General features: G+C 45.3%; 1 protein-coding gene across 1 annotated transcript in view; it reads left to right on the forward strand.

Annotated features, from left to right (window-relative positions):
- The window catches only part of LOC118372296 (A disintegrin and metalloproteinase with thrombospondin motifs 7), a 200,145-nt gene that overhangs the window by 102,360 nt on the left and 78,624 nt on the right, over positions 1-19,161 (forward strand). Inside the window, exon 16 of the mRNA XM_052500303.1 lies at positions 13,991-14,138. Within this exon, the coding sequence (XP_052356263.1) occupies positions 13,991-14,138 (148 nt within the window). The remainder of the gene's footprint in view (positions 1-13,990; positions 14,139-19,161) is intronic.

Genomic DNA, 19,161 nt, shown 5'->3' on the forward strand with positions numbered 1-19,161 from the left:
CCAATATGATTCCTGAAGTCCACTTAGTTATTTCACCGTGATTCAATAACAGATTACACAACCTAAACTCCAATCTAGACTCTGGAGAGCAACGTGTAGAGAGTTACAGCATACAGAGTGCTGCGGAGTTACCATGGTAACATCATTCATACACTGAAACGTAATGCTGTCTGCTATTCTTTTTAATTCTGCGGTTGTCAATGCTTTTAGTAGATTTGAATGATCCAATCAGACACGAGGCATCTGTGAAAGTGGAGGCCAGAATTTGGGGTTTCATCTGGCCTGAAAACAAACATGCTTGTTCCAGCTACTAACACGACAGTGATAGTGAAATTAGCAAAGATATTGTTGTTCTTTTTCCACAAAAATAGCAACTTCTTGTACTCATTCTCTATTGTATTTCACATTGTACTCGAATGTCTTCCCAGAGAGCCCAATGTTCAACATTGTGTAATTGATCACCTATTTGTAATGTTAAACAAAGGCTTATTAGATTAGTTGCCAGGAGCCCTTCTCTATGGCAGGGGTCTCCAACAGGTTGATGGTAAGCTACCAGTAGCTCGCAGCCCACCTATGAGTAGCTTGCCGAACAATTCTGAAAGTACATGCAATTTTCACATCCAGCTACTGTACTGTTACAGGTTTTGGTTTTTCCATTTATATTTAGCACTTGGGGACCACCTGATTGGGGTCACCTCGTTAGTAAGTATGTGTTACACCTGTGCTGGTTTGTCCATCTTGTTAGTCGGGTGTTTCACCTGTGCAAGCCCAGGTGATATTTAAGAGTGGCCGGCCCAGCGCTCCAGTGAAGCTTGAGAGATGTGGTTAACCTAGTGGGCGTCCATGATGGGTGTCTTTTAGTCTGAGGGAAAACCTAGTGGGCCGTCCATGGTGAGTGTCTTTTAGTCTGAGGGAAAACCTAGTGGGCCGTCCATGGTGGGTGTCTTTTAGTCTGAGGGAAAACCTAGTGGGACGTCCATGGTGAGTGTCTTTTAGTCTGAGGGAAAAAAACCTAGTCTGGGAAAACCTAGTGGGCGTCCATGGTGAGTGTCTTTTAGTCTGAGGGAAAAAAACCTTTTAGTGGGAAAACCTAGTGGGTCCATGGTGAGTGTCTTTTAGTTTAGTCCATGGTGAGTGTCTTTTAGTCTGAGGGAAAACCTAGTGGGCCGTCCATGGTGAGTGTCTTTTAGTCTGAGGGAAAACCTAGTGGGCGTCCATGGTGAGTGTCTTTTAGTCTGAGGGAAAACCTAGTGGGCCGTCCATGGTGAGTGTCTTTTAGTCTGAGGGAAAACCTAGTGGGCCGTCCATGGTGGGTGTCTTTTAGTCTGAGGGAAAACCTAGTGGGCGTCCATGGTGAGTGTCTTTTAGTCTGAGGGAAAACCTAGTGGGACGTCCATGGTGAGTGTCTTTTAGTCTGAGGGAAAACCTAGTGGGCCGTCCATGGTGGGTGTCTTTTAGTCTGAGGGAAAACCTAGTGGGACATCCATGGTGGGTGTCTTTTAGAACCGTTTACTAGTGGCGTTGCCAACTTTCTGTGGTCACCTTTCAGAACCCCTTACTAGCAGTGGTGTAAAGTACTTAAGTAAAAAAATACTTGAAAGTACTACTTAAGTAGTTTTTTTTGAGAATCTGTATATTTTTTTACATCTTTTACTTCACCACATTCCTTAAGAAAATGATGTACCTTTTTACGCCATACATTTTCCCTGACCCCCAAAAGTATTTATTATATTTTGAATGCTTAGCAGGACAGGACAAGACAATTGTGCCCTCTGGTTTGCTTTATATAAGGAATTTTAAATGATTTATACTTGTACGTTTACTTTTGATACTTAAATACATTTTATCAATTATATTTACTTTTAATACTTAAGTATGTTTAAAACCAAATACTTTTAGACTTTTACTCAAGTAGTATTTTACTGGATGACTTTCACTTTTTACTTGAGTAACTTTCTATTAAGGTATCTTTACTTTTACTCAAGTATGACAATTGGGTACTTTTTCCACCACTGCTTACTAGTGGCTTTGCCAACTTTCAGTGGGCATCCACATGGTTGTCTTTTTTTTTATTATTGACTATTCAATCACTATTCTGAAGGGCAGTGAAGGCAATTATTTTTCTTGTTGTTTTCATTTCACCTTTATTTAACCAGGTAGACCAGTTGAGAACACCTTTATTTAACCAGGTAGACCAGTTGAGAACACCTTTATTTAACCAGGTCGACCAGTTGAGAACACCTTTATTTAACCAGGTCGACCAGTTGAGAACACCTTTATTTAACCAGGTAGACCAGTTGAGAACACCTTTATTTAACCAGGTCGGCCAGTTGAGAACACCTTTATTTAACCAGGTCGGCCAGTTGAGAACACCTTTATTTAACCAGGTCGACCAGTTGAGAACACCTTTATTTAACCACCAGTTGAGAACACCTTTATTTAGACCAGTTGAGAACACCTTTATTTAACCAGGTCGACCAGTTGAGAACACCTTTATTTAACCAGGTCGACCAGTTGAGAACACCTTTATTTAACCAGGTCGGCCAGTTGAGAACACCTTTATTTAACCAGGTCGGCCAGTTGAGAACACCTTTATTAACCAGGTCGACCAGTTGAGAAACCTTTATTTAACCAGGTAGACCAGTTGAGAACACCTTTATTTAACCAGGTAGACCAGTTGAGAACACCTTTATTTAACCAGGTAGACCAGTTGAGAACACCTTTATTTAACCAGGTCGGCCAGTTGAGAACACCTTTATTTAACCAGGTCGGCCAGTTGAGAACACCTTTATTTAACCAGGTCGGCCAGTTGAGAACACCTTTATTTAACCAGGTAGACCAGTTGAGAACACCTTTATTTAACCAGGTAGACCAGTTGAGAACACCTTTATTTAACCACCAGTTGAGAACACCTTTATTTAACCAGGTAGACCAGTTGAGAACACCTTTATTTAACCAGGTAGACCAGTTGAGAACACCTTTATTTAACCAGGTAGACCAGTTGAGAACACCTTTATTTAACCAGGTCGGCCAGTTGAGAACACCTTTATTTAACCAGGTAGACCAGTTGAGAACACCTTTATTTAACCAGGTCGGCCAGTTGAGAACACCTTTATTTAACCAGGTAGACCAGTTGAGAACACCTTTATTTAACCAGGTAGACCAGTTGAGAACACCTTTATTTAACCAGGTCGGCCAGTTGAGAACACCTTTATTTAACCAGGTCGGCCAGTTGAGAACACCTTTATTTAACCAGGTCGGCCAGAACACCTTTATTTTAGACCAGTTGAGAACACCTTTATTTAACCAGGTCGGCCAGTTGAGAACACCTTTATTTAACCAGGTCGGCCAGTTGAGAACACCTTTATTTAACCAGGTAGACCAGTTGAGAACACCAGTTGAGAACACCTTTATTTAACCAGGTAGACCAGTTGAGAACACCTTTATTTAACCAGGTAGACCAGTTGAGAACACCTTTATTTAACCAGGTCGGCCAGTTGAGAACACCTTTATTTAACCAGGTCGGCCAGTTGAGAACACCTTTATTTAACCAGGTAGACCAGTTGAGAACACCTTTATTTAACCAGGTAGACCAGTTGAGAACACCTTTATTTAACCAGGTCGGCCAGTTGAGAACACCTTTATTTAACCAGGTCGGCCAGTTGAGAACACCTTTATTTTAACCAGGAACACCTTTATTTAACCAGGGCCAGTTGAGAACACCTTTATTTAACCAGGTCGGCCAGTTGAGAACACCTTTATTTAAACAGGTAGACCAGTTGAGAAGACCTTTATTTAACCAGGTCGGCCAGTTGAGAACACCTTTATTTAACCAGGTAGACCAGTTGAGAACACCTTTATTTAACCAGGTAGACCAGTTGAGAACACCTTTATTTAACCAGGTCGGCCAGTTGAGAACACCTTTATTTAACCAGGTCGGCCAGTTGAGAACACCTTTATTTAAACCAGTTGAGAACACCTTTATTTAACCAGACCAGTTGAGAAGACCTTTATTTAACCAGGTCGGCCAGTTGAGAACACCTTTATTTAACCAGGTAGACCAGTTGAGAACACCTTTATTTAACCAGGTAGACCAGTTGAGAACACCTTTATTTAACCAGGTAGACCAGTTGAGAACACCTTTATTTAACCAGGTAGACCAGTTGAGAACACCTTTATTTAACCAGGTAGACCAGTTGAGAACACCTTTATTTAACCAGGTCGGCCAGTTGAGAACACCTTTATTTAACCAGGTCGGCCAGTTGAGAACACCTTTATTTAACCAGGTCAGTTGAGAACACCTTTATTTAACCAGGTCTAGACCAGTTGAGAACACCTTTATTTAACCAGGTCGGCCAGTTGAGAACACCTTTATTTAACCAGGTCGGCCAGTTGAGAACACCTTTATTTAACCAGGTCGGCCAGTTGAGAACACCTTTATTTAACCAGGTAGACCAGTTGAGAACACCTTTATTTAACCAGGTAGACCAGTTGAGAACACCTTTATTTAACCAGGTAGACCAGTTGAGAACACCTTTATTTAACCAGGTCGGCCAGTTGAGAACACCTTTATTTAACCAGGTCGGCCAGTTGAGAACACCTTTATTTAACCAGGTAGACCAGTTGAGAACACCTTTATTTAACCAGGTCGGCCAGTTGAGAACACCTTTATTTAACCAGGTAGACCAGTTGAGAACACCTTTATTTAACCAGGTCGGCCAGTTGAGAACACCTTTATTTAACCAGGTAGACCAGTTGAGAACACCTTTATTTAACCAGGTAGACCAGTTGAGAACACCTTTATTTAACCAGGTAGACCAGTTGAGAACACCTTTATTTAACCAGGTCGGCCAGTTGAGAACACCTTTATTTAACCAGGTCGGCCAGTTGAGAACACCTTTATTTAACCAGGTCGGCCAGTTGAGAACACCTTTATTTAACCAGGTCGGCCAGTTGAGAACACCTTTATTTAACCAGGTAGACCAGTTGAGAACACCTTTATTTAACCAGGTCGGCCAGTTGAGAACACCTTTATTTAACCAGAACACCTTTATTTAACCAGGGCCAGTTGAGAACACCTTTATTTAACCAGAACACCTTTATTTAGACCAGTTGAGAACACCAGTTGAGAACACCTTTATTTAACCAGGTCGGCCAGTTGAGAACACCAGTTGAGAACACCTTTATTTAACCAGGTCGGCCAGTTGAGAACACCTTTATTTAACCAGACCAGTTGAGAACACCTTTATTTAACCAGGTCGGCCAGTTGAGAACACCTTTATTTAACCAGGTCGGCCAGTTGAGAACACCTTTATTTAACCAGGTAGACCAGTTGAGAACACCTTTATTTAACCACACCTTTATTTAACCCAGGTAACCAGGTAGACCAGTTGAGAACACCTTTATTTTCGGCCAGTTGAGAACACCTTTATTTAACCAGGTCGGCCAGTTGAGAACACCTTTATTTAACCAGGTCGGCCAGTTGAGAACACCTTTATTTAACCAGGTCGGCCAGTTGAGAACACCTTTATTTAACCAGGTCGGCCAGTTAAGAACAAGTTCTCATTAACAACTGCGACCTGGCCAGGATATGGCAAAGCAGTGCGACACAAACAACAACACAATGTTACACATGGAATAAACAAACATACAGTCAATAACACAATAGAAAAGTATATATACACTGTGTGCAAATGAGGTGAGATTAGTGAGGTAAAGCAATAAGTAGTGGCGAAGTAATTACAATTTGGCAATTAAACACTGGAGTGATAGATGCAGAAGATGAATGTGCAAGTAGAGATACTGGGGTGCAAAGGAGAGAAAAAAGAAGAACAATATGGGGATGAGGTAGTTGGATGGGCTATTTACAGTTACAATAATCTGTAAGCTGCTCTGACAGCTGGTGCTTAAAGTTAGTGAGGGAGGTGTGAGTCTCCAGCTTCAGTGATTTTTGCAATTCGTTCCAGTCATTGGCAGCAAAGAACTGGACGGAAAGGCTGCCAAATGAGGAATTGGCTTTGGGGATGACCAATGAAATATACCTGCTGGAGCGCGTGCTACGGGTGGGTGCTGCTATGTTGACTAGTGAGCTGAGATAAGGCGGGGCTTTACCTAGCAAAGACTTATAGATGACCTGGAGCCAGTGGATTTGGTGACGAATATGAAGCAAGGGCCAGCCAACGAGAGCATACAGGTCGCAGTGGTGGGTAGTATATGGCGCTTTGGATGGCACTGTGATAGACTGCATCCAGTTTGCTGAGTAGAGTGTTGGAGGCTATTTTGTAAATGACATCGCCGAAGTCAAGGATTGGTAGGATAGTCAGTTTTATGAGGGTATTTTTGGCATCATGAGTGAAGGATGCTTTCTTTTGCGAAATAGGAAGCCGATACTAGATTTAATTTTGGATTGGAGATGCTTAATGTGAGTCTGGAAGGAGAGTTTACAGTCTAACCAGACACCTAGGTATTTGGAGTTGTCCACATATTCCAGGTCAGAACCATCCAGAGTAGTGATGCTGGACTTTAGGGCAGGTGCGGGCAGCAATCGGTTGAAGAGCATGCATTTAGTTTTACTTGCATTTAAGAGCAGTTGGAGGCCACGGAAGGAGAGTTGTATGGCATTGAAGCTCCTCAGGTGTCCAAAGAAGGGCCAGAAGTATACAGAATGGTGTCGTCTGCGTAGAGGTGGATCAGAAAATCACCAGCAGCAAGAGCGACATCATTGATGTATAGAGAGAAAAGAGTCGGCTCAAGAATTGAACCCTGTTGCACCCCCATAGAGAATGCCTGAGGTCCGGACAACAGGCCCTCCGATTTGACACACTGAACTCTGTCTGAGAAGTAGTTGGTGAACCAGGCGTGGCAGTCATTTGAGAAACCAAGGCTGTCGAGTCTGCCGATAAGAATGTGGTGGTTGACAGAGTCGATAGCCTTAACCCCTTACTAGTGGCTTTGCCATTTTTTAGTGGGCACAAACATGGGTGTCTTTCAGAACCTAAGGGCTACCTAAATTCTATCAGCATATTGATTGCAGCACCCGCACAGGCAATACACTGAACCATTGCTACTCTGACTTCTGCTATGCATACAAGGCCCTCCCCCACTCCCCCTTCAGCAAATCCGACCACGACTCCATCTTGCTTCTACCGTCCTATAGGTAGAAACTCAAACAGGATGTACCCTTGACTAGAACCATTCAACACTGGTCTGACCAATCGGAATCCACGCTTCAAGATTGTTTTGATCACGTGGACTGGGAAATGTTCCAGGCAGCCTCAGAGAATGACATCGATCTATACGCTGACTCGGTGAGTGAGTTTATAAGGAAGTGCATTGGAGATGTTGTACCCACTGGGACTATCAAAACCTACCCTAACCAAAAACCATGGATGGATGGCGGCTTTCGCGCAAAACTGAAAGCGTTTACTTAACCATGGAAAGAGGACTGGGAATATGGCCAAATATAAACAGTGTAGTTATTCAGCTCGCTGGTCACCATGGCACATGCTCCAGCAGGCTCCAGCAGGTACAGTGCCTTGCGAAAGTATTCGGCCCCCTTGAACTTTGCGACCTCTTGCCACATTTCAGGCTTCAAACATAAAAATATAAAACTGTATATATTTTTTTTTAAGTGGGACACAATCATTTATTTTTTTTAATTTTACCTTAATTTAACCAGGCAAGTCAGTTAAGAACATATTCTTATTTTCAATGACGGCCTGGTTAACTGCCTGTTCAGGGGCAGAACGACAGATTTGTACGTTGTCAGCTCAGGGGTTTGAACTCGCAACCTTCCGGTTACTAGGCCAACGCTCTAACCACTAGGCTACGCTGCCGCCCCAACTTTCAGCTCATACAAGGAGAAGACTGATCAGAGATGCAGCCAAGAGGCCCATGATCACTCTGGATGAACTTCAGAGATCTACAGCTGAGGTGGGAGACTCTGTCCATAGGACAACAATCAGTCGTATATTGCACAAATCTGACCTTTATGAAAGAGTGGCAAGAAGAAAGCCATTTCTTAAAGATATCCATAAAAAGTGTCATTTAAAGTTTACCACAGGCCACCTGGGAGACACACCAAACATGTGGAAGAAGGTGCTCTGGTCAGATGAAACCAAAATTGAACTTTTTGGCAACAATGCAAAACGTTATGTTTGGCGTAAAAGCAACACAGCTCATCACCCTGAACACACCATCCCCACTGTCAAACATGGTGGTGGCATTATCATGGTTTGGGCCTGCTTTTCTTCAGCAGGGACAGGGAAGATGGTTAAAATTGATGGGAAGATGGATGGAGCCAAATACAGGACCATTCTGGAAGAAAACCTGATGGAGTCTGCAAAAGACCTGAGACTGGGACGGAGATTTGTCTTCCAACAAGACAATGATCCAAAACATAAAGCAAAATCTACAATGGAATGGTTCAAAAATAAACATATCCAGGTGTTAGAATGGCCAAGTCAAAGTCCAGACCTGAATCCAATCGAGAATCTGTGGAAAGAACTGAAAACTGCTGTTCACAAATGCTCTCCATCCAACCTCACTGAGATCGAGCTGTTTTGCAAGGAGGAATGGGAAAAAAAAATTCAGTCTCTCGATGTGCAAAACTGATAGAGACATACCCCAAGCGACTTACAGCTGTCATCGCAGCAAAAGGTGGCGCTACAAAGTATTAACTTAAGGGGGCTGAATAATTTTGCACGCCCAATTTTTCAGTTTTTGATTTGTTAAAAACGTTTGAAATATCCAATAAATGTCGTTCCACTTCATGATTGTGTCCCACTTGTTGTTGATTCTTCACAAAAAAATATAGTTTTATATCTTTATGTTTGAAGCCTGAAATGTGGCAAAAGGTCGCAAAGTTCAAGGGGGCCGAATACTTTCGCAAGGCACTGTATATCTCTCCAACTCATTCATTAAGTTTGCAGACAACACAACAGTAGTGGGCTTGATTACCAACAACGACGAGACAGCCTACAGGGAGGAGATGAGTGCAGAGGATAACAACCTCTCACTCAACGTCAACAAAACAAAGGAGATGATCGTTGACTTCAGGAAACGGCAGAGGGAGCAGCCCCCCTATCCACATCGAAAGGACAGCAGTGGAGAAGGTGGAACGTTTTAAGTTCCTGGGTGTACACATCACAGACAAACTGAAATCGTCCATCCACACAGAGGCGTGACAGCGCCTCTTCAACCTCAGGAGGCTGAAGAAATGTGGCTTGTCACCTAAAACCCTAACAAACCTTTACAGCTGCACAATTGAGAGCATCCTGTTGGGCTGTATCACTGCCTGGCACGGCAACTGCACCGCCCTCAACTGCAAGGCTCCCCAGAGGGTGGGTCTGCACAACGCATCACCGGGGGTAAACTACCTGCCCTCCAGGACACTAGGCAAGTCAGTTAAGAACAAATTATTATCTTCAATGGCGGCCTAGTAACAGTGTGTTAACTGCCAGGTTCAGGGGCAGAACGACAGATTTGTACCGTGTCAGCTTGGGAGTTTGAACTTGCAACCTTCTGGTTACTAGTCCAACACTCTAACCACTAGGCTACCCTGCCACCCCTAAATGTACATATTCTTATGCCATCCCTTTAGATTTGTTTTTGTTTTGTTTTCTTACCCCTTTTTCTCCCCAATTTCGTGGTATCCAATTGGTAGTTACAGTATTGTCTCATTGCTGCAGCTCCTGTATGGACTCTGGAGAGGTGAAGGTCGAGAGCCTCGTGTCCTCCGAAACACAACACAACCCAACCAAGCCACACTGCTTCTTGACACAATGCCCACTTAACCCGGAAGCCAGCCGCACCAATGTGTCAGAGGAAACACCGTACACCTGGCGACCGTGTCAGCGTGCACTGCGTCCGGCCCGCCACAGGAGTCGCTAGTGCGTGATGGGGACAAGGACATCCCTGCTGACCAAACCCTCCCCTAACCCGGAAGATGCTGGGCCAATTGTGCGCAGCCCCATCGGTCTGCCGGTCATAGCTGGCTGCGACAGAGCCTTGACTTGAACCTAGAATCTCTAGTGCCACAGCCTTAGACCAGTGCGCCACCCGGGAGGCCCCATCCCTTTAGATTTGTGTGTATTAGGTAGTTGTTGGGGAATTGTGAGATTACTTGTTAGATCTTATTGCACTGTCGGAACTAGAAGCACAAGCAGTTCACTACACTCGCATTAACATCTGCTAACCATGTGTATGTGACCAATAGCATTTGATTTGAACTTCCTTTGAACCACTTTTGGTTTTATTTTGGTTGTCAAAGTGATTTTCTTTGTTAGTTCCCTTTGTTGTGAGTGACATTTGAAGTTTGTCTTGTAGGACGGTCACATTACTATCGAATCAACGCAACATTGACATTATCCCATCCCTGGTTAGCCACTATTGTCTTAAAAAGCCAAACCTAGCACACTATCTGTCAATGAATTTCCAGCATTATGTCTGTCTGTGTCGTGCGTGCTTTGGTCTATCACTCAGTATGTAGCCAGTTGATGTGGTAATCATCTTGTGGGTTGACAGAAATACTTTCCCAAAAACCTTCTCAATTAAATGTTAACTGCAGAGTAGGCTTACCTGGCAGAAGTACAATACATAACCAAAAGTGTGTGGACACCTTCTCGTCGAAAATCTCATTCCAAAATCATGGGCATTAATATGGAGTTGGTCCCCCCTTTGCTGCTACAACATCCTCCACTCTTCTGGGAAGGCTTTCCACTAGATGTTGGGACTTGCTTCCATGCCACAAGCATTAGTGAGGTCAGGCACTAATGTTTGGCGATTAGGTCTGGCTCGCAGTCTGCGTTTCAATTCAACCCAAAGGTGTTCGATGGGGTTGAGGTCAGGGCTCTGTGCAGGCCAGTCAAGTTCTTCCACACCAATCTTGACAAACCATTTCTGTATGGAGCTCACTTTGTGCACTTGGGCATTCTCATGCTGAAACAGGAAAGGTTCTTCCCCAAACTGTTGCCACAAAGTTGGAAGCACAGAACCTTCTAGAACGTCATTGTATGCTGTAGCATTACGATTTCCCTTCACTGGAACTAAGGGGCCTGAACCAAGAACATCCCATTTCGTTGTTTCTCTATGAATCAAAGTAATTTTAAGAGTGAAAAACCAGGACATTTTTAACTGAACATAATTTGGGAAACGATAAAACATAATGGTGGGGGGGGCAGGGGGTTGCAGATTTTATAGGGCCCCGGTTAGTTGTTTATTAACCATTATTTTACCAGGTATATTGACAGAAAAAAAGAAGAGTTGCAGGGGGGAGAAAAGAAGAATGTTCCTACTTGAAAGCTAGAAAGAATGTGTAGCTTGAGACATGTTTCATTTAAAGTAGCTCTCATGCTAGAAAAGGTTGGAGAGTCCTGCTCTATGAAGTATACAACATGAGTTATTGCTTACTGCCTGTGCAAGATTAGGGTACAGGCAGCGTATCACTGGGTATCACAGCCAACAGACTCTGTGCCCTGGCAGTCTCCCGGTGCTGTCCCAAGCTGACCTGTTCTAACTTTACATCCTGTCTGTTTGGATAGCTGAGATCAGCTCAGGGCCTCCCAATGATGCTTGGTCCAGAAATTAAAGTGGAAATTGGTACGTGATTGTGCTGTTGGCTGGAATATGCCCCCCTCCTGTGGGATCATCCACCACCCAATCCAATCTCCTAAATACATATTAGCCACACACACCTCAAACCACTAACATGAGCACATTCCACACACTCCCCAAAAGACATGCCCCCCCCCATACCACATGACACATACACATAGTACACACACACACAGTACACACTAAACAACAAACCCTTCAACATCACTCACTTCAAGAAATATGTGATCCGAAGCAGCAATGACTTGTTGACTGTTTGAGCTTTTAGTTTGTGTGTTTTATGCTTTTGTCTGTCTCGTCTGTCTCATAATGTCTCATGCTGTCTCGTCTGTCTCATGCTTTCTCATGCTGTCTCATGCTGTCTCGTCTGTCTCATGCTGTCTCGTCTGTCTCATGCTGTCTCGTCTGTCTCATGCCGCCTGTTTCGTCTGTCTCATGCTGTCTTGTCTGTCTCGTCTGTCTCATGCCGCCTGTCTCGTCTGTCTCATGCCGTCTGTCTCGTCTGTCTCATGCCGCCTGTCTCGTCTGTCTCATGCCGCCTGTCTCGTCTGTCTCATGCCGCCTGTCTCGTCTGTCTCATGCCGCCTGTCTCGTCTGACTCATGCCGCCTGACTCATGCCGCCTGTCTCGTCTGACTCATGCCGCCTGTCTCGTCTGTCTCATGCCGTCTGTCTGTCTCATGCCGTCTGTCTCATGCCGTCTGTCTCGTCTGACTCATGCCGCCTGTCTCGTCTGTCTCATGCCGTCTGTCTGTCTCATGCCGCCTGTCTCGTCTGACTCATGCCGCCTGTCTCGTCTGACTCATGCCGCCTGTCTCGTCTGTCTCATGCCGTCTGTCTGTCTCATGCCGCCTGTCTCGTCTGACTCATGCCGCCTGTCTCGTCTGTCTCATGCCGTCTGTCTGTCTCATGCCGCCTGTCTCGTCTGACTCATGCCGCCTGTCTCGTCTGTCTCATGCCGTCTGTCTGTCTCATGCCGTCTGTCTCATGCCGTCTGTCTCGTCTGACTCATGCCGCCTGTCTCGTCTGTCTCATGCCGTCTGTCTGTCTCATGCCGCCTGTCTCGTCTGACTCATGCCGCCTGTCTCGTCTGACTCATGCCGCCTGTCTCGTCTGTCTCATGCCGTCTGTCTGTCTCATGCCGCCTGTCTCGTCTGACTCATGCCGCCTGTCTCGTCTGTCTCATGCCGTCTGTCTGTCTCATGCCGCCTGTCTCGTCTGACTCATGCCGCCTGTCTCGTCTGTCTCATGCCGCCTGTCTCGTCTGTCTCATGCCGTCTGTCTCGTCTGACTCATGCCGCCTGTCTCGTCTGTCTCATGCCGTCTGTCTGTCTCATGCCGCCTGTCTCGTCTGACTCATGCCGCCTGTCTCGTCTGACTCATGCCGCCTGTCTCGTCTGACTCATGCCGCCTGTCCCGTCTGTCTCATGCCGTCTGTCTCGTCTGACTCATGCCGCCTGTCTCGTCTGTCTCATGCCGTCTGTCTGTCTCATGCCGCCTGTCTCGTCTGACTCATGCCGCCTGTCTCGTCTGTCTCATGCCGTCTGTCTGTCTTATGCCGTCTGTCTCATGCCGTCTGTCTCATGCCGTCTGTCTCATGCCGTCTGTCTGTCTCATGCCGTCTGTCTCATGCCGCCTGTCTCGTCTGTCTCATGCCGTCTGTCTCATGCCGCCTGTCTCGTCTGTCTCATGCCGTCTGTCTCATGCCGCCTGTCTCGTCTGTCTCATGCCGCCTGTCTCGTCTGTCTCATGCCGCCTGTCTCATGCCGTCTGTCTCATGCCGCCTGTCTCGTCTGTCTCATGCTGTCTTGTCTGTTTCGTCTGTCTCATGCCGCCTGTCTCGTCTGTCTCATGCCGTCTGTCTCATGCCGTCTGTCCCGTCTGTCTCGTCTGTCTCATGCTGTCGGTCTGTCTCATGCCGTCTGTCTGTCTCATGCCGTCTGTCTGTCTCGTCTGTCTCATGCTGTCTGTCTCGTCTGTCTCATGCTGTCTGTCTTGTTTATCTCATGCTGTTTGTCTCATGCTGTCTGTCTGTCTCGTCTCTCATGGCATCTGTCTCGTCTCTCATGGCATCTGTCTCGTCCCTCATGGTATCTGTCTCGTCTCTCATGGTATCTGTCTCGTCTCTCATGGCATCTGTCTCGTCTCTCATGGCATCTGTCTCGTCTCTCATGGCATCTGTCTCGTCTCTCATGGCATCTGTCTCATCTCTCATGGCATCTGTCTCGTCTCTCATGGCATCTGTCTCGTCTCTCATGGCATCTGTCTCGTCTCTCATGGTATCTGTCTCGTCTCTCATGGCATCTGTCTCATCTCGTGCTGTCTGTTTTCATGCTGTCTCGTCTGTCTCATTCTGATTGATCCTATGTGTTCTACAGCTACTCTTCCAGGAGACCAACCCAGGGGTGCGCTATGAGTACACCATCCATAGAGAGACTCTTCTGGACTCAGACAATGACATCCCTATCCCCGGTTTCTTCTGGAAGTATGGCTCATGGACTGAGTGCAGTGCCACCTGCGGGACAGGTAAGACACCAATAATGGTGGTTGGCTACTATGAATGTTTACCCAGAGATGTAGTTCATTATATCCTACTGGCCTACTATTTACAACACATCCAGGTTATCATGCATGACTGGCTTTGCTTAGTCTCTTATGGGTCATGTTACAATGTACTACTTCACTAGATAATTAAAACCTGGACAATGGTTTTGAGCTTTGAACTTTCTAAAATTACATTTTTAAAGACCCAGGTGTGAATCCAACTTTGGTCTTGATTTCTTTATAAAGTATATTGGAGGTTAATTGTTGTTTATTACTCTCTTAGTTTGAGTCATAACCAAGAAAATTACTATTTTAGCGTGAGTCACAACCAACAACATTAAAAGGGTGTTGTGGGGAAACTATGGAATCCCTGAGTGGAGGGTAGTGAAGGATGCCAACAGCATGGAATCCCTGAGTGGAGGGTAGTGAAGGATGCCAACAGCATGGAATCCCTGAGTGGAGGGTAGTGAAGGATGCCAACAGCATGGAATCCCTGAGTGGAGGGTAGTGAAGGATGCCAACAGCATGGAATCCCTGAGTGGAGGGTAGTGAAGGATGCCAACAGCATGGAATCCCTGAGTGGAGGGTAGTGAAGGATGCCAACAGCATGGAATCCCTGAGTGGAGGGTAGTGAAGGATGCCAACAGCATGGAATCCCTGAGTGGAGGGTAGTGAAGGATGCCAACAGCATGGAATCCCTGAGTGGAGGGTAGTGAAGGATGCCAACAGCATGGAATCCCTTAGTGGAGGGTAGTGAAGGATGCCAACAGCATGGAATCTCTGAGTGGAGGGTAGTGAATGATGCCAACAGCATGGAATCCCTGAGTGGAGGGTATTTCTAATACAAGGCCTTGTTGAATTTCGTGGCTGATTATTGTTGAGCATGATTCACTCATCACCCTCACCCATTGATTCACTCATCACCCTCACCCATTGATTCACTCATCACCCTCACCCATTGATTCACTCATCACCCTCACCCATTGATTCACTCATCACCCTCACCCATGATTCACTCATCACCCTCACCCATTGATTCACTCATCACCCTCACCCATTGATTCACTCATCACCCTCACCCATTGATTCACTCATCACCCTCACCCATGATTCACTCATCACCCTCACCCATGATTCACTCATCACCCTCACCCATTGATTCACTCATCACCCTCACCCATTGATTCACTCATCACCCTCACCCATTGATTCACTCATCACCCTCACCCATTGATTCACTCATCACCCTCACCCATTGATTCACTCATCACCCTCACCCATTGAACCCCCATGAACCCCTCAAAGATGCAACATAGTCATACTATAGTCATACTCGGAGGAAAACCTTTCCAGCTAATTATTCTGATTTGAGAGTAATTCAACACTGCCTTCCTTAATGGGAAGTTTTAAGTTCAAAAGGAACATTTTGTATAAGAGAGCTTTCACCAGGTATTCCAGAATTCCTTACATTGCTTACTGTAGCAGTGAATTTCCACAGGCTATGAGAAAAACGTCTTTCTACCTCAAAGAAGCATGTCTCAAATGGGGTAATTTTGATCCACACAGTAACAGCGAGCTTCAATCACTCGACAGAATGTGAAAATCACTGCCACTCTTTTCTTTTGCTACTGTATTCATTGAACAATCCAGTCATCTTGTTCCATCTACTTTTACAGGAAATACTTTGACAGTTTCTTACTTTAACTAGTCCCTGTGGAACGCATATTTAAAACTTTAAATTGTATTGAATTTTTTAGTATATGCAATGATCGACAGGAAAATCCCTCATTATGTTATTAATGTTTTCTGAATAATATTACCTGAGTTTTCTTACTTAAACTGGCTTAAGGGTCATGGAGTGATGCAGTTACACATAATTCCATAGTGGAAGGAAAATTGGGTGGTAATGCTTGTCCAGATTGCATTTTGTATCATGTCAAAGTTTTGAAAAAGTCTTTGATGTTTTTCTGTGTTGTGCTCCTGAGACCTCTATGCTTTTTCTCTTGGGCCTCTAACCTTCTTCAGTTGAACCAGAAAGCAAACACATGATAATCGATTACAAATGGTTTGGATGAGTAAATAATCTTAATGTACAGACTATTCTTACGCTAATGCTTTGCTATTCAGTAGTTATAAAGTGTCTTCTGGCTCGCAAATCCTGCCGGCCAGAATCAATTATTAAACAGGACAGAATTAATTATTAAACTTGTCATTAAAGTCAACCAAAAGGTACTTGAATGTGCTCTCACCAAAGGATGAAACGTTTTTAATCAAGTTGCCCTCATCTGGAATATGATTCTCAAGGATCAAAGGCTGTGTAGTAATTCAGTAATTACATTGACTGTACTGCCTTAAAAAAGACCCCCTCAAATGGAGTGGAAAACTGATATGCTGCAAGGATTCTATGACTTATGAGAAGTAACCTCTGCATCACCTCTCCTTTTACACTCCTGGGAATTGGCCTGTATGGAGAGGGCTACATTGAAATGTTTCTTCCAGAGGAAATATGATATGCATAACCATGGTAGCAATGAAAAGGGAACAGTTTGGCATTTATGGGAACATTATTAGTCTAAAGGTGAGGACAAAACAGTTCACCTAACACAAGACTGAATTCAAACCTTACACTGTTGATTCGATGTGCATTTTAAATTAACTTGTACTTTTAAGTCGCATTTGTTCAAAACAAAATCTGAAAATGCTCTGGATACAGTCAGTAACATAAGAATATTCTTGGAGAATTTGGGGAAGGTGCAACATAAGCCAAAATAATGACAGGAGTTTGAGTGAGAAGTCTAACTGGCGTCTCCAAGTGGCCACAAACCTCTCCAACACACTTTTATGACTCAGTCTTCAACTATGAGGTGCTTTGTGATATCTCCTAGCTGTGTCCATGAGGAATTAGAACACACACTCTTTGGAACACAGCCAAGCATCCCCGCCTTCACACAATTGCTGTTGTTGTCTAAACGATTCAAACACAATCCATTATAAATCACGATCTGGGTCAGGTGGACATCGTTTGAAAGCTTCTATTGCCAACATGACTAGCTAAATGATAAAATATGATCTTACAGTATTATGCTTTCACGAGGCAATTCAGAGAAGCAGATGGTCATTTTGGTGCACATAGAATGGAGTCATGAGTGCATTCAGTTGCGTGGTCTTTACAATACAACAAACACAGCCTCATTCTGTTCAGGGCAACCTAGGGTATAATGCCATAACATCTTGTAACTGTACATCAGACATAGTGATCCTAAATGTTGGCACTAAATATCATAAAACTAATATATATATATGAAGTGCACATCTGGAGTCAGAGGTGTTTGGCTAGCTTGTATTTCATTATGATTCTCAACTTTCAAAATACATTTACATTTAAGTCATTTAGCAGACTTACAAGCGACTTACAAATTGGTGCATTCACCTTATGACATCCAGTAGAATAGTCACTTTACAATAGTGCATCTAAATCTTAAAGGGGGGGGGGGGAGAAGGATTACTTATCCTATCCTAGGTATTCCTTAAAGAGGTGGGGTTTCAGGTGTCTCCGGAAGGTGGTGATTGACTCCGCTGTCCTGGCGTCGTGAGGGAGTTTGTTCCACCATTGGGGGGCCAGAGCAGTGAACAGTTTTGACTGGGCTGAGCGGGAACTGTACTTCCTCAGTGGTAGGGAGGCGAGCAGGCCAGAGGTGGATGAACGCAGTGCCCTTGTTTGGGTGTAGGGCCTGATCAGAGCCTGGAGGTACTGAGGTGCCGTTCCCCTCACAGCTCCGTAGGCAAGCACCATGGTCTTGTAGCAGATGCGAGCTTCAACTGGAAGCCAGTGGAGAGAGCGGAGGAGCGGGGTGACGTGAGAGAACTTGGGAAGGTTGAACACCAGACGGGCTGCGGCGTTCTGGATGAGTTGTAGGGGTTTAATGGCACAGGCAGGGAGCCCAGCCAACAGCGAGTTGCAGTAGTCCAGACGGGAGATGACAAGTGCCTGGATTAGGACCTGCGCCGCTTCCTGTGTGAGACAGGGTCGTACTCTGCGGATGTTGTAGAGCATGAACCTACAGGAACGGGCCACCGCCTTGATGTTAGTTGAGAACGACAGGGTGTTGTCCAGGATCACGCCAAGGTTCTTAGCGCTCTGGGAGGAGGACACAATGGAGTTGTCAACCGTGATGGCGAGATCATGGAACGGGCAGTCCTTCCCCGGGAGGAAGAGCAGCTCCGTCTTGCCGAGGTTCAGCTTGAGGTGGTGATCCGTCATCCACACTGATATGTCTGCCAAACATGCAGAGATGCGATTCGCCACCTGGTCATCAGAAGGGGAAAGGAGAAGATTAATTGTGTGTCGTCTGCATAGCAATGATAGGAGAGACCATGTGAGGTTATGACAGAGCCAAGTGACTTGGTGTATAGCGAGAATAGGAGAGGGCCTAGAACAGAGCCCTGGTGGACACCAGTGGTGAGAGCGCGTGGTGAGGAGACAGATTCTCGCCACGCCACCTGGTAGGAGCGACCTGTCAGGTAGGACGCAATCCAAGCGTGGGCCGCGCCGGAGATGCCCAACTCGGAGAGGGTGGAGAGGAGGATCTGATGGTTCACAGTATCGAAGGCAGCCGATAGGTCTAGAAGGATGAGAGCAGAGGAGAGAGTTAGCTTTAGCGGTGCAGAGCGCCTCCGTGATACAGAGAAGAGCAGTCTCAGTTGAATGACTAGTCTTGAAACCTGACTGATTTGGATCAAGAAGGTCATTCAGAGAGAGATAGCGGGAGAGCTGGCCAAGGACGGCACGTTCAAGAGTTTTGGAGAGAAAAGAAAGAAGGGATACTGGTCTGTAGTTGTTGACATCGGAGGGATTGAGTGTAGGTTTTTTCAGAAGGGGTGCAACTCTCGCTCTCTTGAGGACGGAAGGGACGTAGCCAGCGGTCAGGGATGAGTTGATAAGCGAGGTGAGGTAAGGGAGAAGGTCTCCGGAAATGGTCTGGAGAAGAGAGGAGGGGATAGGGTC

This window comes from Oncorhynchus keta, unplaced genomic scaffold, assembly GCF_023373465.1.
Source record: "Oncorhynchus keta strain PuntledgeMale-10-30-2019 unplaced genomic scaffold, Oket_V2 Un_contig_1027_pilon_pilon, whole genome shotgun sequence".
Taxonomy (NCBI): Eukaryota; Metazoa; Chordata; class Actinopteri; order Salmoniformes; family Salmonidae; genus Oncorhynchus; species Oncorhynchus keta.